This window comes from Lupinus angustifolius, chromosome LG06, assembly GCF_001865875.1.
Source record: "Lupinus angustifolius cultivar Tanjil chromosome LG06, LupAngTanjil_v1.0, whole genome shotgun sequence".
Taxonomy (NCBI): Eukaryota; Viridiplantae; Streptophyta; class Magnoliopsida; order Fabales; family Fabaceae; genus Lupinus; species Lupinus angustifolius.
In genome coordinates this window covers 25,465,326-25,490,996 of record NC_032014.1, presented here as the reverse complement: position 1 = coordinate 25,490,996, position 25,671 = coordinate 25,465,326, and the positions used below count along the sequence as shown (strand labels likewise).

Sequence of the window (25,671 nt, the reverse complement as noted above, 5' to 3'; positions counted from 1 at the left end):
CTTTTTCACCACACGGGGTCTGATGTTGTCATCTCTCTAAACCTGTCATCGTGTTCACTTCAATAACCATTGTGAGCTTCGTCATCCTCCACTATTAGCCCACACACCATGTACTAGTCACCACTTCTTCTCTAGTCGCAACTACCATGATGCATCAGCGGTAGTATGAAGGTTCGAGTTATGTGGTTCTACAATATGGTGTTTAAGGTGGTGGTAAAAGTTTTTGTCTACCTTGTTCTGTTGTGAGTGGTGTTGGCTCCACTGCTTTGGAATTTTAAGAATTATAGGAACAAAATAATTGAAAAGGACAAATGTCAAAATTTGATGATTTATATGATAAAATATCTTTATAACATCTATCTTTTTCCTGATGTGAATTATCATTTTATTTGTTATATTAAATTGATTCTAGATATAATTCATAAAATATGTCTATTTAAAATATTGTAATCATGAGAATAATGATATATTAAAAATATTTTTAATAAAATCTCATTCAATTTTAATGTTTTAGGTCTATCCAAATAGTTTTAGAATATTTAGGAAAGATTTTGAATATAATTCTGGTAACATATTTAGGATTGGTGTTACTTTTGGACTTATTCTTTGAAGTTATTGGATTTTTTAGTTTTTATCAATCTAAATAGTATTATGACAAGTTAAATTATTTAAATAATAATTTTAAAGACCTTTATTAATTAATTAAAACAAAGTCCTAGTATTGTTTTATTATTATTCTTATAACATAATCCTATATATTGATTTGGGAGGAAAAAATTTCACTCCCACTTTTTGCCAAAAGCTGAACGTAACTTTTTAGAGAAGGAGAAAGTTTGATGAGTTTCTCACTTCTTCTTCATTTTATTGTTTCTTTCTCTCTTTATTTCACTATTTCTTCTCCTTTTTACCTCTCTCACTTTCAATTTGAGTGAATGTGTAGTGAAAAGGTGAGTTTCTATTTTGTTGATGTTGTTTTTTCTTCTCCATATTTAAGCTTGCATATTTATATTTGCATCAATAATGGAACATATTGGAATTACGGTATATTAACTTATCATATATATCTATAATTTCAAATGCTTATAGTAGCTTTCTTGGTTAGGGTTAGTTTTCCTCCTTTCTATTTAGCTTATGATAACTAGTGTGTATAGGCATTTCATGCCTGCTGACGAATATTGTGTAATACTACATATTCAATTTTTATATATTTCATTTTTTTTAAATTAAAATTTATTTGTTGTGTTTGGTGTACTTTATATTATATTTTTTGTGTTTATGATAATGTTTAATTTAAGGTGAGATATGTGGTTAATTAATGTATTCGTGGTAGTTGTTTAGGATTATATAGTTTTTTTGTAAAAATTAAATAATGTTAAGGGCAATATAGGAAATGAAAATTATACCATGAGGGAAGTTATTTCAAGTTTTTGCTTTATATATAGTATAGATATAAATATACTGAATTTGTATTAAATTAGCATATATACATATACATACATATATATATATACATACATATATATACATATATATTCTACCTTCTTATAGCTGAAAGGCTTACGGAGAGCTCAAGTACCTAACCAAAACATCCAAGGTGAGAAAAACTTTACTCTTAGCCCTTGTATGTTTGGTCTTGTGTCATAGCATGGTCCGATGACCTCAAAATCGGATGCGAGCTTATGTTTGTTTTTAAGGGATAAGAATCAATATTAAAAACTTTACAATTCTTAAAGTCATACTCATATTGGTTAACCCTATTAAGCTTATAAATGCATAGTGAGGATTCTGCGATATTCTAAGTGTATGCTTGATAATGATGTGAATGAGGTATTTGGTTGAATTTTGTAATTAATAATAATTGTCTTGATTTTTGGTTTGCTTAGTTTCCAATGAAATAACTGATGTTGATGGTATTCATATATGTGAGAGATCTCTTAGTGCAAGAGTCACCTGGTTGAATAGGTGTACTTGATGACTTATATTACATCGTACATAATGACTTGTATTCCTGATTGCTTTCTGAAAGAAGTTGAGTTGAAAAGTAAAAGGTTTAATATGGATCTAAACACATTCAATTTGACATTGAATTAGTTGGGAACCCTCATTCTATATATATAGATTGTGTAGTGCATGAAAATATTCATGAGAATGAATTCAATGATTTAGAAATGTTATATTGTTTATTTATTTTGTGGTATGATGCTTATATTCCATATATATTTTGCCTTAAAAATATAACTTTCTCTCTCTTTGTTCATGTATATTATGTACCGGTATGTATTATGATTATATAGACAATTGACAACACTTCTCCCCAAGAGAGTGTAAAGGATCAAGTTCCATTAGGTGAGAAATCTGATATTGGTCTTGATAGAATGAAAAGGTATTTTGGATGATCGGTGAAGTGACTATTTCATCTATTATATTTTTTGTATTGTAGTTACCTTATTGTAAGGATGACATTAACCTCTAATACTCTAATAGGAAAACTACTTTTGTTTTGAGATACTTCAAGTCCTTGTTATGTATGGATTGCACCTTAACTAAGATTAACCAGGAAATGTATTTCTATAAATCCTTTTGGCTCATAATTATTATGTAGTTATTTTATGTAATGTATGTCATCTATTACTTTTAGTCATGACATTTTGATGGATATTATGGCAAATGTTTTTATTACATTACTTTAGAATTACAAAAATATTAATAATGTAATATTTATACTTAGTCAAGATAGAGTATATAAAAGAAATAAAGTTCAAGTAATAAAATGATATGTATTTTGTTCAAATAATTATATGAGTGAAATTGAATTGCTCAAGGTTTGAAAATATCTATTGATGTTCTTTGGGTTAATATTTTGATTAGAAACTCATGATTATTAAACATGTTCTAGTCAATTTGTGGGAATTATGTATTGAAGTGTTTTCTGTTGTTGACTTATACGTGGAGAAATCTCTAGGCATAATTAATTGTTGATTTATAAAAAAATAAAAATGTTTTTATTTTGTTTTTTTCTTTTTTTACTTTGATCTTTATTTTTTTACCAAAAAAAAATTGGGGTGGTACAATCTCCTCATATAACAAGGCACTTTATTCTATTTCCAAAAATAAATTAAGTTAATACTAAATCATAACTCAATTCCATTTATGATTAAATGTACTTTTGTTACTTATACCAAAAAATGTTAATTTTCTTATAATACACATAATTCTGTATTTGTCTTGTTCTTTTTACAATTTGCCTAAAAAGTATTTTCAACCACATCCTAGTTAGCTTAACCAATTTATTTATGACATGGTAAAAAAATAGTATTTAGTTTCATTACTTTATCTAAACTAGTCACAAAAACACTCTTTCAACTTAAATGTCTAAAACAACTACCCTATCATCTTATTTGTAAGAAAATTAATCTATCTCAAGATTTGTGATTATCTCTTATACTAAGTATTGTTTTTATGAATTGAATTTGGATCATTTGGTCAACGTTATAATCTTCTCCTTTATATATACGTTTTAATATTCTACGTATAGATATTAAAAAATATATGAGTTCAGTAGATAATTCAATATCATTTTACATTCAAAAGACCGATCCTATTTTAAAAAGACAATTCAGTCCTTTTTCCTAATAAAGTTGTTTCTATTACTTCAATTATTGGAGTTGTAATTCAATTCTCTATTTTTCAATTAAAACCATGACAGCTTGGTAGACGACAACGCGGTCAAACCAACGGGGTGGTTACTTCTACCGCCGTAGGTTATTCCACACATCACGATCTTCCTGAAACGACACCGTTTCTTTCACCCACATACATAACCCTCTTCACAAACTTAGTTTCCCCAAAACCAAAAGGTAACGTTTAATTCCGATCCTCTCCTTTTTTATCTCACTCGATTTGTGTTCAATTTTCGTTCAGAATTGAAATTCTGGAGCTTCTGTGTGGACGTTAATTCGCGGGAATTAAGTGTTTTTATGTCCGGTTTTGACCTTTATTTTATCATGATGATTAGAATTATGTATTTGTGGCTGATTTTGAAGCGAACGGTGTGAGTTCTATGATTTTTATGTTGTTACCCTCTGTGATCATTGAGCTTAGAGGACCTTTGGATTGCTAAATTGCTTATTTTATGATTTCATCCTTGAATTTTTGTAGAGAATTGTGTGCAATTATGCTGTGGTTCACATCAATTGTGGTGTAGACTTTGATTATAGGAAACTGTTGTTGAGGCAATTAGCAGTCAAGAAATTTGTGAAGAATGAAGTTCCAATGAGGTAAGGATTACGTGGATGCGGGTTTTGGATATCTAGAGTGGTGCGAAATGGAAAAGTTAGCTGTGTGTGGTTAGTATTCGAGGGTCCGAGGTGGCAGTGATGATGAAATTTATGTAAATAAATTGCTTCAATGTTAGTGGGAATGAGAATTAGAGGGAGGATTCTCTGAAGGAGTGGAGGAGAATGTTCTGACGTCTGAATATTTGTATTTTTCTTTGATTTTAAACTTTTGATACTAAGGTTTTCTGGTTTTAGAGATCATTTAGATGTTTAAGCAAGCAGGAAAGAAGCCTTTTTCTATTTCGCAAAATGTTTAGGAGCAATTCTGCTTATCTTTCTTTTCTTCCTTTTTGATTTAAAATATGGACATTAACACATTTGGAGGTTTAAGTGTTGAAACCATGGACAGTTTATTTTGAGAGTTTTGACCTTTTTTCCACCCATGTTTTCTCAAATGTTCTATCCATCGTTACACTTTTCTTAAAAGTTTATTTATCCAAAAAACAAAATAATATAAAATTCAGCCTATGTAGAATAATGATGTTGAAATAGATATTATGACCTTTCTTCCAAATATTAGCTGACCATATGATTTTCTCAGTTGCGTACTTTTACTAATTTTTGAATGTGACATGGAACTCAATTTGGGACTTTGGGTGAAACTGTTATAAATAAGAAGGTTTTTTGAGGCAGTGGTTGCAAGCTTTGATTAAATTATAAAAAATGGGTGTCATTATGTAATAGTTTTATCATGAAGATATCTTAGTTTCACGAGTTTCTCTAACCAGGTATAGTTTTATGTCAATAATGTTGACCGTTAAGGTTTTCTGTCATGTTAATAGTATTTGAAGATTTCTTGACTTCTAGATTATTGATTATAGGTGATATTTGATTTCTTATGTTATTTTTCATAATATTCAATGTCAAATCTCATAAGTAGAATTTCTGTTGATAATATCTTCTATAAATAACTATTCTTCTTTGGCGTTCTTAATTTCTCATATATTTTCTTTCTTTTTCACTTGTTTTTAGGCTAATGGCATCTTCTTCTGACTCATGGACGAAGGAATACAATGAAGCAGTTAAACTTGCTGATGATATCAATGGCATGATTTCTGAGCGGAGTTCCTTTCCTGCATCTGGACCAGAAACCCAGCGTCATTCATCTGCTATAAGAAGAAAGATTACGATATTAGGGACCAGACTCGATAGCTTGCAGTCCCTTTTATCAAGGAACCCTGGAAAGTGAGTGTTTAATTTTTTTTATGCTGATTAAGAAAAGGTCATACTTTTACAGCATACCAACAACTAGGGCGGGGAACACTGTGTACTGCAGTATCCTAATACCTTTTTTACTTTGAAATATGCTCTGGAGAATCATCTTGATCTTAACTTTCATTTTCTTGAAATGGCGGAGTGCTTCAAGTGTCATATGTGATTAAAAGGTACTACTCAAGTTTAAGGGGAAGTTGTATTGAATGACTATAAGACCTACAATGTTATCTGAGACCGATTGTTAGATGATAAAATGTTAACAAGAGAAAAACTTCATGTAGCAGAGATAAGAGCATTACCTTGAAAGAGTGGACACTCTAGACATGATAGGTTTAGAAATCAATGCATTACCTTGAAAGAGTGGACACTCTAGACATGATAGGTTTAGAAATCAATGCATTACCAAAAACGTTGGAGTAGCTCCTATTATAGAAAAGATGGTAAAATCGCACTTTAGGTGATTTGGACATATGTGGAGGAGACGAGACCGGTAGAAGCCATCATGAGGAGGTTACATCAAATGGAAGTTAGTCTACTTCCTAGACGAAGAGGGTGACCAAGAAAAAACATATATGAAATGATTAAGAAAGACTTAGAAATCAATACTTTGTCAATAAACATAATTTATGATAGAGCATTGTGGCATTATTTGATCCATGTAGCCGACCCCACCTATTGGGATTAAGGCTTTGATGTTGTTGTTCCTTGGAAGCCTAACATAAAACATTTGTGGTAATATGGATCAGGAAATAAGTGTTCAATACACAATTGAAGAGCTAATGTCTTCTTTTAGCTGTAAAATTTGAAGTTGCATTATTGCTATCTGAATTGTTTCTTTTTCAACGATGCACAGATCTGAGAAGGAGTTTAATCGTCGCAAAGACACTCTTTCAAATTTAAGATCAAGAGTCAACCAAATGGCTTCCACATTAAGCATGTCAAACTTTGCAAATAGGGATAGTTTGCTTGGACCAGATATAAAACCGGATGCACTGAGCAGAACCGTTGGCCTAGACAACAGTGGACTTGTTGGACTTCAACGGCAAATTATGAAAGGTTATTTAATTTGAATTGCTTGAAAATTGAAATATATTATTTGCTGTCCATACATTGGATCTTAACTTGGGAGAGTGATATTCAAGCAGAACAAGATGAAGGACTTGAAAAATTGGAGGATACTGTGATAAGTACTAAACATATTGCACTGGCAGTGAATGAAGAGCTGGGTTTACACACTAGACTCATTGTATGCTCCCTTCCTATGTTAATTTTCTTTGTTTTTTTACATTACATGCTCTTATCTCCTTTCTAAAATTGCATTCTGTCTTTGTGTTAGGATGACTTGGATGAACATGTAGATGTTACAGATTCTAGACTGAGGGTAACTCTCTTACTAATTACTTGTATATTGGAACCATGCTCTTGTTTAAGCATATCAAAGTTCAACTTTATGGATTACAATTTGCTTAAATAATCTACATCATGTAATATCCTCTTTGAATCCTAAAGTGCTCAGCCACTCAATTTGTTTTTTCAATTGACAATTCCTTAATCCTGATAGTTTTATTATAGCTGGGTTAAGATGCCGATTTTAATAAGTCAAATCCTTATATAAAAATTTTCATTTAATCAGTTTTGGTTCAAGTTCAGTGATTTGTAGTAGAAACATATTTATTTTGGGATAAAATATACATACATTACAAGATTGATTTATAGGGGGTGAATATTTGCACAACTGTAAGGTTGTTTGTCTTGTGCCATGGAGGTTAAGGGTCATGAGATCAAATCCTGAAAATAATCTATTGGTTACTCTTTCCAGACCTCACTAGGTGTGAACTCCCTGTACTTGGACAGTTGTTTTATAATATGATTTGTCAAATATGGACCTGTGGGGATTTCTTCTGTTCACCATGTTACTTTTTTTTTAATCAATAAATGTGTTTCACCATGTCAAATATGGACCATGTTACTTTTTTTTAAGGTAAAAGTTTTGTGGGAAAGCTTGATTGTTGTTCTATCAAGAAAAACTAATCGAAATAAATTGTTGGTTGCGGCACTAGTATATACCCACAACTGTCATTTTTTCAAAAGTATATTTTCTGTTGATGATTTGATATTTTAACAGCTCCAAATCCTTCTGATGCATTTTATTGAAGCAATTAAGTTGCTACTTTGCCACTTGTTGTGAATTGAGATATGTTAATATTTTAGTAGTTGCTTACCACTTATTTCTGTTGTAAAAACAGCGAGTGCAGAAGAACTTGGCAGTTTTGAACAAACGCACCAAGGGTGGTTGCTCCTGCTTGTGCATGCTTTTATCGGTGATTGGTATAGTTGTTTTGGTTGTTGTGATATGGCTGTTGGTCAAATATTTGTAATCAACTCAGATGAGCCTCTACGCAATGATAAGGTTGTTGCTTAGTAATTGTGAGGTCACAGGTTTAAATTACGGAGACAATGTCTCTGCTTTATGGGGTCAGATTGCTTACATTTATCATTACTAGACTTTACTAAGTGGGCATCTTGTGTTCTGAGCTATCTTTTTATTTATTTATAAAAATATCAACTCATGAAGCTTCTCTCCTATTTTGATGTGTGCAGACATCAATAATCTTGTTGTGCTTTGCTAATGACAATGAACTTATTGAAGTCTTGAAAATATTTATATCATAATTGTCAGATTTTATGTGTTTATATCTTTGGTTGGTAGTAAAAAAGTTGAAATGATTTCTCCGTTAATGGCTAGTCATTGCATCTCATCCTTTCTTATCTTTTTCCTTTGCGTCGAATGGAGAGCAAATAGTGTAACACCATGACTTCGTTGAAATACAAGAAGCAAATACAATGTGAAATGAAAATTCCAAAAAAATATTTTTTTCAAAACCAGAAGACTATCTTTATAAATATTCTAAAATAAAATTCTCAACCTTACTAGAATTATAATATTATAATCAGAAGATTTTGATACAAATGTTACATTCTATTACAAAGCAATGCATTATCTATGCATAGAAATACATAACAATCAGATAAAGCATTTATCATATAATACAAGAAGGCATGTAATATTATGCAATGACATGATGCATGACTTTCCTATCAAGTTTTAATGTGACTAATTTTTTCTCTGAATGAATGTAGTTACTACACCTATCAGTTTCATCATAGTCAAAAAAATTCTTAGTACTATGATTATGGTCACATTCAATAGCAATGGATACCAGCCCCTCATCTAGCTTCCATCTATGCTACTCTTAGGGAGCAATTGGTTTGAAAAACCCTCTATGTTGCCATCAGAACACAGTACATGTCGTGCACCAGATATTATTCAATACTTTCAAGTCTGCATCTTGTTTTATGACCCCTTTACCAATCACATACCTTCAAGATGTAAGAGGTTATCACATTTCAACAGAGAGTTTCATCGGCTAGGAGGAGCTACCTCATCCTCTAGAGATCAATCTTTACCCACAACATCCTCTTAACCAAGTCATACATTCAAGATACTCCTCTTGGTCCTAGACACAAACCAACATAATGGTCTTTCTGTTTCACAATCTTTCCTTGATGATAGCATCACAAACTCTACCTGAGTAGGCCAATGTAAGGGTAAGCATGGCTGAAGTGAAATCACAAGTCTTCCTATTACATTTAAAACATCAGATTTAAAACATTATCAACATATCTATAAAAAATTGTCAATTCATACTAGAATATATGACATTTCTTAAGGCTTAAGTTAGCCATACTCTATTTTGTCGCGGCCCAATTTTTGGTTGGAGAATCGGCTTTATGATTTAGGAAGAGATAAACTCGATTTTGACCCTCTCCCGAATGATTTGGAGTCACCACTATGTTTTTGTTGTTAAAATGTAGTAAACTCTATTTTAAGCACGATCAGATAAAATGGTCTTTTAAACAAGAGTTCTTGGCTCGGTAATCGTTTACAAATCATAGAAACTATTAGCATCTGATCTGCCCTTTATGAAAACGATGCTCTCGCTAATCACATACACTTTTATACTCTTAAATTTATTTATTAAAACAAAAAAAATATTTTTATTTTAGTGTCTGACAAAAGCTCATCTTGCTCCTATGTATCCCTATGTGTAATAGGGAAATCAAAACTACATAATTCTGAATTTAAAATTGAATAATGTTGAGTGATTTAATTTAAAACTAGTACGATACCCGTGCATTCGCACAGCTGATAATGTATTTTACATGAATTTATTTAAAAAATGAAAGTATAATTTGTAAATAAAAATATTATTGAGGGTTACCTCATAAGATCTGTCAAATTTTTAGGATTTCCAGATAAATCATTTCATCGGGCTAGATGAATATTAAAATGACGATAGATCACACATGAAATATAATTACTATATTTAAATTTTTGAAATGGGATGCAAAACTTTTTTACATTCCATTCTCTAGATTCAACAAAACCATGAGCAAATGATTTAAGTACTATTACTACCAACAAAATTTCACCCTCTTAAAATAAAACAATGAAATAAAGGTAATTATTTATTTTCTAATTATTTATTTTCTGCCCACACAAAATATTGTTTATTATTATTCATGCTCCCTATTAACGAAATGTAACTTTATAAATCATAAACCTATAATAATGATTAGGTAATAAAAAGTGTTGATAGACAATGTATAATATCAATGACATTGATCACCCCTATATGAGAAAACTAAATAAGTAGAACACAAATTATATAATAATTAAAAATTTTATATCATAGACAATTGTAAACATTAATAATTTCAATATAATGAATATACAAATTTAACATTTGAAGTAGCAACATGACTTAAACATTAGAGTGAATGACTCACATCACTTCCATCCCTCATGACTGCAGTTCCTACGGCCAACAGGTAATACTGGAAATTCATAGCCATTGACTCCATTGTTAATGGTTCAAAATACAGATATCACTATTAGCCTTAAAAAAACCAAAAAGGATATTAAACAAAAAATAAAATAAAAAATGCAAGTTGAAGAATGACTAAATTTTAAGATACCCCAATATGGTTTTGAATCTATACAAAACTCTAAGCCTTGAAGTTGGGCCATTGGTAGATGATTTATCTCCTCTGTCTCTCGGAGCTTCCATGACCTCTATAACACTTTGTAACTCTTCTTTTGCTTCTAAACCTTAATGCTAAAGAAGAATAAGGAAGAAGGTAACATGGTGAGAGAAAGTTAGAAGAAAAGATAGAAACTTGGGATATATATACACGAAAAAATGACTCATAGAAATGCACTAAATAAAGTTCAATGACTTAGATAATTAAAATGTAATGTCTAACTAAAAATGTACAAAGTAAGCTTGATTGATAAAAATGCTGAAAATGATTCATTTTTGCCAAATAAGTTAGATACTAAGCATGCATATTTTCAAATAAAAATGCACCAAGTAAGTTTGATTGATAAAAATGCACAATGTAAAAATTTTAGTTGTTACACATTGCAATACATTGTTCTATAGCAATCATGCCTTGGGATTCTGCTACTAGAGAATCAAATGAAACTTTTTTTCCACCTTTTTCATCTTTAATCAATATATATTGCATGGTGTTTAGAGAGATAGCATTTACTATCACACGGGTTTCTGCCATTCCTATGTTGCATGTCTATTCAAGTTCCTTGCACTTCAATAATCCAAAGTAAAGTTGAAATTGGGCAATTTGGATATTTTTTATATAGTGTTTATGTCGACATCTTAGAATCATGTTTGGCAATGATGACCTTTACATACTAAAGCATGAATATTATCATTCTTTATGTTTTATAAAATCACATTATTTGTATAAAATTCTCACTTGAAAAGACCTATGGCATAACATAGAGCTAAGATTGCATCAGATTCCACCTACCTGCATTTGTAGGTGAATCTTGATGCTACATCCGCAAATAACAACTGTCAATTTGTCCATGCAACTATACCTCCAAAAAGAAAATCTACTATCTATTAAAGAAAACAAAGAGTATATATTATACATCTTTTAATATAAGTCAAAACTTACACAAAGAAAGAACAATAATTTAATAGAAAATTTGTCGAAAGAGGAATTGAAGATAAAACAATATGAAACTTACATAGACACAGTAAGACTTAAGACAAGCTAGTGACCTTCAAAATCAACAGGTAATGATGTTTGTGGTAAAAAAACAATTGATCCTTTTTCATTGAAGATAACTAAAGAAAGAAAAATATTATTTTCCCATGAGAAAAACAATAATAACTATATATGCAAATCACAATATATAGGTAAGGGGAAAATGCTCAAGAGAAATAACTATATATGCAAATATTGCTGAAATCTGAAGAAGAATCAAATAGACACATATATGATTCTTTTGATTCCAACAAATTGTGCTTAAATGATTGAGTTACCTGTCCATAGTTAGAGATTTAAGTGAGTATTAAGAGTAAGTAGAGCATAGTTAGAGATGAACTTACATTTTTAAATATGTTTAGTAATATATAAGACTTTTGTAGATACAAAAGCATAAAATTCCAGAAACAAATAGCAAGTATTTAGGAGAAAAGAGGCAAAACAACCCATCACGAAAAGCTAAACAACCAAAATTTCAAGACCACCCTAGAGATGACCCCCCAAGACTACCCCGAAAATCCAAATATACGACATACACCCCTCTCAATGCTAGTCGCTCCAGAATTTTACAAGAGATCATGGCCACCCACCTGGTCTAACTCCCCAAACCTAATCCAAACAAAAAGGTTAGGCCATAAGACCGACCGAAATACTCTGAGTTTCACAACACGTTCGACCACATGACCGATGATTGCACTCAGTTACAAGACACCATTGAAGACCTGATGCAGGCTGGCCACCTACAATGCTTCATCGTTGGGATAAAACAACACAGACGGTCACCCCCATCTCGTCAACCCAACCCCTCGAAGAGGCATTCCCCTCCAATAATTCAATAGGGATATCATCCGAATAGGGGTCGGACTGACAGGTATCGTCCAAACAACCACAGGTATAGGAGGCTGGTTGATATTAACACTATTTTTTGGGGATTTACCGCAGGCGGCACTTCTAGATCATCCTAGAAACGATATGTGTGATAAGTCATGCAAGTGGCTGCAAGAGATACCCACCCATAACAGTCCAATAGAAGTGCTCCCCTTATCTCATTCGACGATCGTGACTATGAAGGTGTCGTCCGAGGATATGATGATCCCTTGGTCATCACTGTTAGGTTAAACAACAAAAAGGTCGGCAAACTCTTCATCGACCAAGGGAGTTCGACAAACATCATGTTCCAAGATAAGAAGATGGAACTAATAGACTGTGACCTACTACCTTATGATGGGAAGTTGGTAGAGTTCACCGGCCAAGGTATAACTCTACGTGGCTAAGTGGATGTTTGGTTGACAATTAGTGATCAACCATTAAGAAGAACAATTCAGACCAATTTCATCGTCATTGATTTCTAATTGGCCTACAACGCCATTCTGGATCGTTCGATGTTCAACCACCTTAAAGTAGTGATCTCCACACCACATTTGTGCATGAAGTTTCTCTCTTCTGAACTCCAAGTATGCATGGTTAGCGGAGATCAGCATAGTGCCCGAAGCAGCTACCAAATGAGCCTCCACCATAGTCAAACAGCAAGAAGGCGTCGCCCCCAACAAAAATGTTGAATGGTGTGCACATGGTAGAGTTGGATGCTCGGGCTGACGAAGGAGAATTCTGGCCACAACTAGAGAGAGAGAAAAATCTCTTTGTCGCTCGGGCCGCTGGAGACTAACCTAGTATACATCGGCATAACCCTCCATTAAGCTCAAAAATTGAAGCATGTGGAATGTTTGAGGGCCAAAAAGGACCTCTGGTCTATAGCTGACATTCCCACAATTGACCCTTCACTAATATGCCATCGGCTGACGACAACCCAGGGGCAAAACCAGTTGCTCAGAAGCAACGGAAAATGGGGGCCGAAAGAACAACGAAGCTTATAGAGGTTGAATTCATCCAAGAAATCACCTACAACTGAGTTTATGAGGTAAATTATGTATTCTTAACTTCTCGCTTTTGTATAACGATGTGTTATAATTAACTAACATTTGTGTTATATATTAGGTACTTGTATGAAAAATGTGTTTCGGTAAATAAGAAAAAGGTAATGTTCATATCCGCACAATATACCGTTTTGGCATCGAGTGACAAAACTAAGATTGGGGAACAGACAAAACAAATTACAGATACTCTCATCATTCATAAAGAAGCCACATATTTATTTTTTTCACATTTAAATATCGAGTGAACATTTTTTAACTGTCTTTTATATTTCTATCTTTAGTATGTTTGTTGTGTTTGACATTTCCTAACCATTTACATATATATTTTTAGGCAACATTGGCTTTTGGTTGCCATCAACCAGGCTAAAGAAGAAATATACTACTTTGACTCATTGACACATGGTGATTTGAACAAATACACCACTAGGAAAGAATTGTTTTCTAGGTAAGTGAACTACTCATTTAACTTTTAGTTACACTTTCACTTTTTTAGTTGTTTAGTAATTAAGTACATTTTTTATTGTTTAGTGCAAGTATTGACACAAATCATCTCAAACAATTATATGTGTAGTGTATTCATATTTCAATTAATATTATACAAATATGTTTGCTTCATTTTAATTGTAGACCCCTTGCAAAACAAACCATGTAGATTACTACATGTTCAAATTCATGAAGAAGATCATTCAGCAATGGTCAACTAATAAAATCAAGTTTGTTGGCAAATCATATACAGATGACCAATTCAACCAAATTAGAGAACATTGGTCAAAGTTTGTACTTAGTTTTGTTGGAAAATCATAGGTATAGTAAATTAGTTTTGCACAGATTGTAACTTAGAGAATTCAATTAATGTTTAATGTAATGTATATGTTTTGATGTATGTAATATATATTTCTGTAACATTACACTGTAATAAATGTTCAATATATAAATTCAGTTGTGTTTATATAGTTGTGATTTGGTGTTTCTGTATGCATTCAGATTGTTCTTCTATTCTGTTTCTTTATGCATTCAGACTATTTTCTATTGTGTGCTTAACTGTGTAGAATTAGGAAAATGATATTCAATAGCATTTTCTATAAATGCGTTGTTGTTATATTGATTTCAACAGCGCAATCGTAAAAAAGTGTTGTTGAAGACTTACCTCTCAAACTATTTTATTTTACCTATACAACATTGCATTTTTTGAAGAAACGTTGTCGATATGATCAACAATTAAGCACGTGTCCAATATACACTATCAAGTTTTAATTAATTGTCATTATTTTCTTTATACAAAACTATTTCACATTTTGTATATTGTTTGAATGTTATTTATTGTCATTATTTTATTTTACCTATACAACATTGCATTTTTTGAAGAAACGTTGTCGATATGATCAACAATTAAGCACGTGTCCAATATACACTATCAAGTTTTAATTAATTGTCATTATTTTCTTTATACAAAACTATTTCACATTTTGTATATTGTTTGAATGTTATTTATTGTCATTATTAATTGTTCTATATATTTAATTAATTGTCATTAATCGAATGTCATAATGTCATTATTAATTTGAATTTCATTTTAACTTTATATCTTCCTTAGTGTTTCATTCAAGTTGCGATGTGGAACACTTACGTTCTTTATATTTGAATGGGGAGTTCTTCCACAATGTTATTTGTAGGAGGCGTTGTTGATTAGGTATAACTGATAGCACCTATCTTCATTATGTGTTGTTAAAGATACTATCAGACCCTAAAAAATTAAAATGTTCCTGCATTATCACACATTCAGCAATCCCAACACTCATTTACTCAATAGCGAAACTCATTTACTCTCAAAATCAATTTCAAAAATCATTCAACCTTATCACTATTTAACACCGAATTTCGAAAATTATTCACTCATTCAACACGAAAATCCTTCAACGCCAATTTCGGAAATCCTTCACTCGTTTAACCTCAAAATCATCATTCACATATTCAACACCGAATTGAAAGTGAGTTTTCCTTATAATTATTTGCCTTTTAAATTACATTATATTTAGCTTGTATTGAGTTATAAATATTTTCCTTATAAATGAGTGAAAGTGATTTCACTCATTTAACTTGTATTGAGTTGGGGTTTCTGACCTCTTTCACTTTAATTACATAATAATGTATTTGCTCTGTTTGGTGAGCTTAACTCCAAGCTTTAGGGATTTATGCTTATTATATTTTTTTTGTTAATAGAAAATGAGTCGAAAATGGATGAGTGTCAATCAATTAACAAAGGAGTATGAGAAAGGAGTAAACTCAATTATTAGCTTTGAAATTAAGAATACTGAAAACCCTAATATAATTGTATGTCATTTCTTAAGATGTTGTTACTCAAATCGAATTACTCCAAATGAGTTAAAAGTTCATTTAGTATGACACGGTATTGGTCAAAGTTACACATGTTGGACAAGACATGGTAAGAAGAGAGACGTTATGGATTGTGATGATGAGATGCATATGAAAGAAAACTACACAAATGCATATGAAGACGATCGTTTCGAGGAAATGACAAACGTTATCGAAAAGCATTTTCAGGATTGTCTTGAGATGTTTCAGCGGCTGATAAGTGATGTTGAGAAACTATTATATGATGGTTGTATTAAATTCACAAGATCGGAAACAATGTCAAGATTGTATAAGTTGAAATCTGTTAATGGATGAACTGATAAGAGTTTCACCGACTTCCTTACACTTCTGAAGGATATGTTGCTAGAAGATAATATGCTCCCTTTCTCGAACCTATGATGCAAAACAAATGTTACGCTTCATTGGCATGGACTACACTAGGATACATGTTTGTGAAAATGGTTGCATCTTATTTTTTAATGAGTACACTTCATTAAAGTTTTATCCTAAATGTAATGCATCACTATATAAGAAGCAAGACTCAATTCCCAAAAAGGTTGTGTGATATTTTCCCATCAAAGCAAGATTCAACCGTATGTTTAGCAATGCAAAGATGCAAAGAAGTTGACATGGCATGATGAAGAAAAGATTAAAGATGACAAGCTTCGGCATCCGGAAAATTCTCCTCAATGCTGGAAAATTGATCATGACTATCCTAGTTTTGGTCAAGAATCAAAAAGTATACACCTTACATTGTCAACGGATGGAATTAACCCACATAGTTTTCAAAGTTGCTCCCACAGTACATGGTCAGTGATGTTGGTAATATACAACTTACCTCCTTCTTTATGCATGAAGCGCAAATATGTTATGTTATTTTTGTTAATTTCTGAACCTAAACAACTAGAAAATGGTGTAGACATATATTTGACTCCATTAATTGAAGACTTGAAGCAAATGTGGGAGACATGCATAAATGTATGCAATGTGTATAGAAAAGAAAGGTTCAACCTTAGGGCTTTGTTGTTCAGCATAATCCGTGATTTCTCTGCCTATGGTAATCTGTCCGGATATAGTACAAGTATGTGAAGACAATACTCATTCAATGAGGTTGGAACACTATAAGAAGAATGTCTTCCTAGGTCATCGTAGATTTTTGCATTCAGATCATCACTATCAACGACGGAGAAAAGAATTTGATGAGAACAATGAAGAATGTTGTGCTCCTTTGTCATTGACGGGTGACCAATTATTTCAAAATTTAAAGGGTTTGAATAATAACTTTGGTAAACCTTTTGCAAAAGAAATTGTCACAAATGGGTGGAAGAAAAGTTCAATCTTCTTTGAATTGTCATATTAGAGTTTATTATATGTAAGACATTTCGTCGATGTTATGCATATTGAAATAAATGTGTTTGAAATTCTCCTTGTTACCTTACTCAATATCAGTGGTAAGACCAAAGATGGCTTGAATGCAATGTTAGACATGGTTAGTATGAGAATAAGAAAGGAATTAGGGCCGATAATGAAGGGAAAACGTACATTTCTACCTCCAGCAGGTTATACTTTGTCGAGGAAGGAGAAAATAGAATTTTGTTAATTTCTTCATGGTGTTAAAGTTTTAGAGGGGTACTCTTCCAACATTCAGAACCCAATATAATGAAAGACCTCAAGTTAAAAGGTCTTAACTGTCATGATTGTTGAAAGACCTCAAGTTAAAAGGTCTTAAGTCTCATGATTGTCATGTACTTATAGAGCATTTCTTGCCTATTGTCATGTACTAAGTTATACTTCTTCTTCAAGGAAATTTGTAGCGAAGTGATTGACCCTGAGAAATTACCTAAATTGCAAAGACAAATTTTTGACTTTGTGTAAGCTTGAAATGTATTTCCCACCTTCTTTTTTGATATAATGGTGCATCTAAGTATTCATCTTGATCGAGAGACACAACTATGTGGCCCTTCCTATATGATATGGATGTACCCATTTGAGCGTTATATGAAGACATTAAAAGGGTATATGAAGAACCAATCAAGACTGTATGGTTTTGTTGTCGAGCGATATGTTGTTGAAGAAGCTCTTGATTTTTGTACCAGATACCTTACTAATGGTGATTTCATGGGCATTCCAAAGCGTCGATATGCAAAAAAACATTTGGCGAAGGTATTACTGGGAATGAAATATTAACTATAACAAGAACTGAATTGGAGCAAGCGAACTTATATATTTTACATAATGCCGACAAGGTTGAGCCATATGTTGAAATACACAAGGAGATGCTAAGGAAGTCTTACCCAAGTAAGAATGAAAATTGGATTTCCAAAGAGCATAATCGGTGTTTCATAAAGTGGCTAAAAAATCACATTGATGAGAAGTTGAATATAAATGCACATTCGATTTCCAAAAGTTTGAAATGGTTAGCTAATGGTCCAAGTATTCATGTCTTATCATACACTGGTTACCTAATTAATGAGTTCACATCTTATGCGAAAAACAAGATAATCAAAGTAAAATGCAAAATAGTGGTGTGACTCTTGCTCGAACTTTACACATGTCAAGTGCAAAAGATGCAAACCCAATATATACGAATATGTCATACTTTGGGGTAATTGAACAAACATGGGAATTAGATTATAGAATGTTTCGGATGCCGATTTTTTATTGTATGTGAGTTGATATCAACAATGACTTTCGAGTTGATGAGTTAGGGTTCATGCAGGTGGATCTTAATAGGCCAAGATATAAAGATGGGTCATTTATTCTAGAATCACAAGCTCAACAAATACTCTATGTTAGTGACCCAACTGATATGAAATGGTCCATTGTTCTTTTAACTAACAAAATAATCGTGAATAATATTGATGACCAAGAATATGAAGATATTGATGAAGATGATCCTTTTTTTTGGAAAATATCAGTCGTGTGAGAGTGGACCAACTACGAATGATGATTTATATACAAGAGATGATCACATTGAAGGGCTTTGGGTGAATCAATATATTCCTCCAAACAAGAATGATCTTACAAGCCAAAAAGTAGATGCAAATAGTTTCTATATAATTATAGCTTAATTTTGATTGTTTATAATTTGTATAATTTTGTTTCTTTGTAATTTGCATAATTTTTTTATTTGTAATTATGTACTCTGTGAAAACATAATTGACATGATATTTATTGTTTGTAGTTTGTATTGTATTGATGTTAATAAAACAAACTTCTGACTTGTACTAATGTGTTTGTGTTGTTGAGAAAGTATAAATGTCTGTATTGTTGAGAATGTTTGTGCTGCTAATAAATGTATATGCAGATATTAATTTCTACAAATCAACAACGAATTCTAGGGGAAGTCCTAACATGCATTGTTGTAAAGGATTAATACAACAACGTTTTTTGTAGTCAGCGCTATTGTACATGTTTAATACAACATCGCTATGTATATGTTGCGCTGTTGTATTAAGGTGTTGTTTGAGAATATTTATGAATAATACAACATTCATTTTCTACTAATGCGTTGTTATATATATGCAATACAACAACGCAAGAATAAGCACTGTTAATAATGCCTATAAAATGCGATGTTTATGTATGACATATATGACATCACTTTGTGTACGATATGTTGTTGTATTTATGCAACATATGACAACGTTTTTTGTGTGATGCACTGTTGTATATACGCAATACAACAACATATTAGAAGCACTGTTAATCATGACAATATACTACTGTAGTACAAAAAAGTGTATGAAAACACTATTATACATCTCCAATATACGTCATTGAACTACAACTCTGGCATAAGGAAATCTCTAACTCTTTAAGAAATTGTAAATTATTTTACTAGAACAACAAAGTCAAAAACTTTCCCAGTAAATCGGGAGTATACATGAACACAATGTTACTATAATGAACTCCGATGTTGAGTCCCATCATATATGATTTCATGCCGGTAACTTCACTTATTTAAATGAAAACCGCCGTCGTCCTTTGACATTTTCAAGAAATCACTTGATATAGTACGAGTACATTTGTTATCTCATAGTTTGTGTCATTATATGTGTTATGAATTTGTGATTGATCAGAAGAAAAAAAAATTAAGTTAAAATTTAATTATTAAGTATTTTTCTGGCCAATCACAAATTCATGGTATATGGAGTAACACAAACTATGGAATAACAGATATGCTCTCATATAGTACTTAAGGAATTAATGCATAATTATTTTTTATAACATCGAACATTTAATGAAAATGATGATTTACTTAAAACTTCATCCTTTGAAAAAGTTATAAACCTACATTTTAAAAACTTGAACCAAAATGGAATAAATTCAAGGGGAATGGAATTTGACACAAAATTATTCATCATAATCTTTGTCAAGACTTTTGTTAAACTGAGTTCATGCTTCACAGTCAGTGTTATAAAACTCACTATGAATTGGCCAGTTCAACCGTAAATCGGATATCTAATCAGTCCAAGTCTCTGATCTAATTGGTTTTGCATCAAAATTGGATTGAATTAGTTTGAATTGGTCGGTTTAAGCCTAAAATCAGTAACTTGGATGGTCAGACCGCTTAAGTCAGTCAAAAAGTATTTTTCAAAAAAAAAACAATGTCATTTTGAGAGGAAAAACGTTATTAACTTATTTGTAATGATATTTGTCATTTCTTAACTTATGATATAACAAAACTTTCGTTATTTAATTAAATTTTAAACTTGTGTGCATTTTTATTGCAATTAAATCCTAACACATATGTTGTATGTAGGTAAGGCAAAAATACCCGACTCGTGAGTACCCGCAACGAGTACCCGTAAAATTAGCTTATAAGTGAGAACGGATATCATGGTATTACACTTTTTATTATTTTATGATTATATATTATCTCTATTTATTATTATTTTATAACGAACTTTAGTAATTGAAATATAATGATAAATTTAACATGTACATAAATTTCATTATTCATGTAATAATTATTTTATATATTGATTATTACAATATATATAAATATATATTTAAATGTAAAAACTTGTTGGATACCCGCGAAATACCCATTACTTGTGTGGCTACTTGCAAATTATGCGGATATGGATATGAAAAAGTACTATCTACACTCGTTCTACCTTGTTGCCATCCCTAGTTGTATGATGACGTTTTCAACATAGTTGTGACAAATATAGTAGTTATTTAATTGGTGGTGCAAATTTTCAAAGGAGAGTCTAATCCCCCTTGGCAACTCCATAACAAGTGGCAAAGGTGTACCAAGATGCTGGATTTGCTCAATTGGAAAATCACTCACATTTATAGAGAGGGCAACTCTTGTGCTGACAAATTGGCCTCTCTTGGTGCCAAGTCTAGAATTAGTGCAACTTGGAATACATTACCTTGTTTCATTATCAATGATTATAATAGGAACCTTCTTGGTCTTCCTAGTTATAGGTTTAGGAACATGTAACTCCTCTTTGTTTCTCCTTCTTGGTTCTCTTAATAAAATTTCTTGTGCTTGAGCACACTTGCTTAAAAAAAAAAAAAATTGGGATGATAATTTTTAAAATTTTAAAATAGAGTTATTAAATAATATTATGAATTTTTTTGAATTTTTAATGTAAATCAAGTAATAACCCTCTTTCAAAATTCACATTTCTATTCAAAACTGATTTATATATAGTTTCATTTTAGTGGGAAAATACATTACCATTTGTTTTAGGCGAAAGCTGAAATATAATGATTTGATATGTCAAACTCATGACATTATTCATTCAATAAAATTTCTACAGCGATTCAATGGAAGACCATGTATACATGGTATCTTGCTATGCAGTTCATTCAATATGCAAAGAGTGAAAATTTATTTTTTAGTAAAATGAATAAAGTTAAAATGTTAATTAAAAAAATATATATTTTCAGAATGAAATTACAAATAGCACAAATAATAACATTGTAACTTAATTGGTATTTTGATGTGTAAAACAGTAGTGAGGTGAAACAAAATACATGTAAAAATGTATTTTCACATAATTAAAATACATAGAGCACATATAATAACATTATAACTTAATAGATGATTCAATATGTACAACAATTGTGAGGGAAAATGAAATACATGTAAATATAAGGAGAAATGAATCAAAGAGGTTTAGTGAACTTGCAAAGAGTGAAGAAATTATCTTTAAAAAATGAATTTATGATATTTGTTGAGGAGAAATGAAATTACTCAAATATTACTTACCTTTAACAATACATGTTCAATAGAGAATGATGTCTTTGATTAGTCTGAGTAATAATGAAGAAGAAATGAATAGAGATATGATCTAGAGATGTCTTTGAAGAATAAAGGAAGAGAGAAATGGTGCATAGATTTGCTTAAGAAGAAAGGAAGAGAGATAGTAAAGAGTAGGGGTGTTCTTGATCCATTTGGATTGGTTTTTAGACAAAAAATTATCTGATCCAAATACGTAACTAATATGCGGTCTAGTCGGGTCTGATCTGTTTATGTTAAGATGTTTGATCCAATCTGATCCAAATATTATATGCGGTTTCGGCTCGGTTTAGATTGGTTTCTTTATAAAATGCTAAAATTGCACATACATTCAAAACTCGTAAAAATGACTAAATGTTAAGCATAAAACAAGAATAAAAATAGTGTTCAACAACATCAAAACAATATTAAAAAATGTGCAACAATAGTGTAAGTAAACAACGTCATAAAATAATAATAATAAACAGGAAAACAATAATAATAACAGCAAAAAATGACAACAACAAGACAACAAGATAGCGATAATATGAGCACCTGCGACATGATTTTAACGATTAGAAAGAGTTCCACTAACAATTAATAACAATAATACTTTCACAACAATAAAATTGATAATAAAGTAACTAATCAAAGTCAGCACTGAAATTCTATTCATTTGGTTGTGAGATTGGTTTAAGTTCTGAAAAAATGTTAAATATAATCAAAATGATTTAAAACATAACAAAATATATATATTTATGTTATAGAATATAACAAATAAAAGAGAGAAACACGATTTTGGAATTGGGACTTAAGATTGAGTTTGGAAGACACTTAAAATATTACACACTTAATTTTACATATTATTTAAGTCCGGTCTGAATCCAAAAGGTGAAACCAAAATCCAGACCAGTTATCTTTAAAAAGTAAATCCAACATGATGTAAACACATTTGGTTTTTGCGATTTCGATCTATTTTAGATCGATTTTCAGTTTTACTTTTGGACCAATATGGATTTATACACCCCAAACTTGTGAGAAGAGAAAGGAAGAGTGAGCTACTAATTTTGGGAAAAATATATGAGAATAAATAATTTTGTTTGATATTTCTAATCACATGAAAGTAATTTTAGAATGATTTAAATAGCGGTTTAGTTTATGGGGGAGTGGAGAAATGGAAATATCCATTATTATAATATAGGAAAGTCCATTCTACATACTAGAAAATAGAGTAAATTGTCTGATCTGCATGATAAGTTTTGTTAATTAGAAAGTAATGGGTCGGTTTAAGTTTGTTTGGTTGTGGTCAAGATCTCATCTTTGATTCTAATCTAAACCTATCTCGTGAACCTCTGCACAGTGGATTCACATGACACACCTAAAAGTAAGTGAAACAAACAAACACATTATAATATTTCAACATAACACTCTAAAACTGCACCAATAAATTAACATTCAAACAGAAAAGAATGATAGATTCTATACTTGGCTAGCTCAGCAACCTAGATAAGCAAAAAATGGTAAAGACTAATGGCAATGTTTTGGTGCAGTGGCTTGTAACAGCATTGCTCGTTGCCTTGTTGGGTGGTGCCAAAGCTGTTGTGTTGTGTAACATAGACTCAACTAAGCTAAACTTATGCTATGCAGCAGTTACTGGGACACACCCTCCAAAACCCAATGGAAAATGCTGTGAAGTTGTTCTCCATGCCGATTTGCCTTGCCTTTGTGGTTACAAGTCTATCCTACCTGCACTTGGAATAAACCCCACAAATGCTTTCACCTTGCCCAAAAGATGTGGTCTGAAAACACCACCTCAATGTAGAGGTAACCATAAGCCTGAAAGACCTTGAGTATAAAGTTAGAGTGTAATATCGATACACAATCAATGTAAAAATTTATAGACCGTCATTACATTATCCATCATTCATTTAGATTATTTTTTTAAAGAGTCGATAATAATTAGATATAAATGGTGGATAATGTAGTAACAATGTATCAAACTCATTCATTGTCAGTCTACATTTTCCTCTCATAAATTTAAGTTAAGGCTTATATTTTATATAGACAACTATTTCATGACTCATTGTTCTTCATTTTGCAGTGAACTGAAGCAATTCTTGAGAATCACATCCTTCAGAAGCATCCTTGATCTTATGTTGCCATCACTTGTTTCATTAATATTGGAGTAGCTTTCTAAGACAGCATTTCTACCTCTTAAATAATGAGTAGTTTAATTTCAGTCAGTGCCTTAAATGCTTATAATTTATCTAATGATGTTCGGTTTCCTATGTAGTACTTTTTATAAATGTAATTGTTGTATAACAATTCAAATAAGTGTGCATTTTCCCATATGACAAAAATATCAAGATATCTGTCACTCCCCTCCCACTTCAATGTGCAATACCTAATGTAACGTTTGTTTCTTGTGTTTCTTACATTCAATGCACAATGGAATAGGTGGCTTAGGACAGAAGCATTTACAATCTCATTCTAAGCCAATATAGAAATTGTATGCAATGTAGCTTCTATTAGCCCTAACCGAACCATAGTTCGCTACGATCTAGTTCTTTTCGTCTCAGTTCGTAGTAGTAAGTGAACTAGTTCACAAAAATCAATGACTCTCTACAATATCCTTCACTTTGGCCTCTAAAATAGTGGCATTGAAATTGGATTCAAATAGGATTATAATTTGTGTTCCGACTTCAGACTGCATTACTCAAATGTCCATGATTTTCTGTATTAGCATTGTGATAGTTACTACAAAACAGAAAAACCAGAAAATTACACTACAGAACTTAAAATAAGAATTTATTTAAGAAGTAATTGTGTCATGGAAACCATTATCCTGAAAGCAAAATTCAGATAGACTTTGGTGTAATCCAAATAGCCCACCACTCCCTAAGGTTAACATACGAGCCTATAAACATGCGCACTCAATTTTTTAGGCTATGAAAATCACAAATCTGTTACCCCAAGTTTTGAAAAGAGAACAATAGAGTAAGATGGAAGAGATCAAGAGAATATTTTTTTTTATAGTTGTGTCTTTCTAATTACACAAGACTGATATATATTAGGGAGATGAGAGAAATAACATTTACTCTTTATCAAGAATAAATATAATATCTCCCAAGAATCAGCTCCATAAAACATAAGGTCGCGTAACATTAAAATGGAGCATAAAAAGTGGAATTGGCTACAACTAATTGATAATCAAATCAAAACAGATAAAATGAGACTATAAAAATAAATAGAAAAAAACTTATTTATTTGCCATTATCTAACAAGTACTAGGTGCACCAAATATAGGTCTCAAGAAATTTAAGAAAACCCTAAACTTTCAATTACTGAAGGGAATCCCTCTTTGCCATCAAGCCTCCATTTGAGCTCAGACCTCCTCAACCTCCATGCTGAGCCTAACAGCCTCATCCCGGCTATA

The 25,671-nt window shown here is 31.5% G+C and overlaps 2 protein-coding genes across 3 annotated transcripts; both read left to right on the top strand.

The window, feature by feature from the left end:
- On the top strand, positions 3,635-8,233 carry LOC109350329 (syntaxin-51-like). Of its 2 annotated transcripts, none has more exons than XM_019591564.1 (6): positions 3,635-3,840; positions 5,309-5,522; positions 6,406-6,608; positions 6,698-6,798; positions 6,889-6,933; positions 7,799-8,233. In XM_019591564.1, exons 2-6 carry the CDS (start codon positions 5,314-5,316, stop codon positions 7,928-7,930), a joined length of 690 nt encoding a protein of 229 aa, XP_019447109.1. In that variant the 5' UTR covers positions 3,635-3,840; positions 5,309-5,313; the 3' UTR covers positions 7,931-8,233. The 2 variants fall into 2 exon arrangements, with proteins under 2 accessions (XP_019447109.1, XP_019447108.1); XM_019591563.1 differs by having other exon boundaries at positions 3,636-3,857; positions 5,310-5,522.
- LOC109350330 (putative lipid-transfer protein DIR1) lies at positions 23,555-24,595 on the top strand. The gene is made up of 2 exons (XM_019591565.1): positions 23,555-24,059; positions 24,337-24,595. Exons 1-2 carry the CDS (start codon positions 23,753-23,755, stop codon positions 24,342-24,344), a joined length of 315 nt encoding a protein of 104 aa, XP_019447110.1. The 5' UTR covers positions 23,555-23,752; the 3' UTR covers positions 24,345-24,595.

Bases quoted from the DNA above. Each gene is read 5' to 3' on its own strand.
- LOC109350329 (XM_019591564.1), top strand. From the start codon at position 5,314: ATGGCATCTTCTTCTGACTCATGGACGAAGGAATACAATGAAGCAGTT. The intron at 6,799-6,888 runs GTATGCTCCCTT...TCTTTGTGTTAG, and splicing joins GTTTACACACTAGACTCATT to GATGACTTGGATGAACATGT. The intron at 6,934-7,798 runs GTAACTCTCTTA...TTGTAAAAACAG, and splicing joins TTACAGATTCTAGACTGAGG to CGAGTGCAGAAGAACTTGGC.
- LOC109350330 (XM_019591565.1), top strand. From the start codon at position 23,753: ATGGTAAAGACTAATGGCAATGTTTTGGTGCAGTGGCTTGTAACAGCA.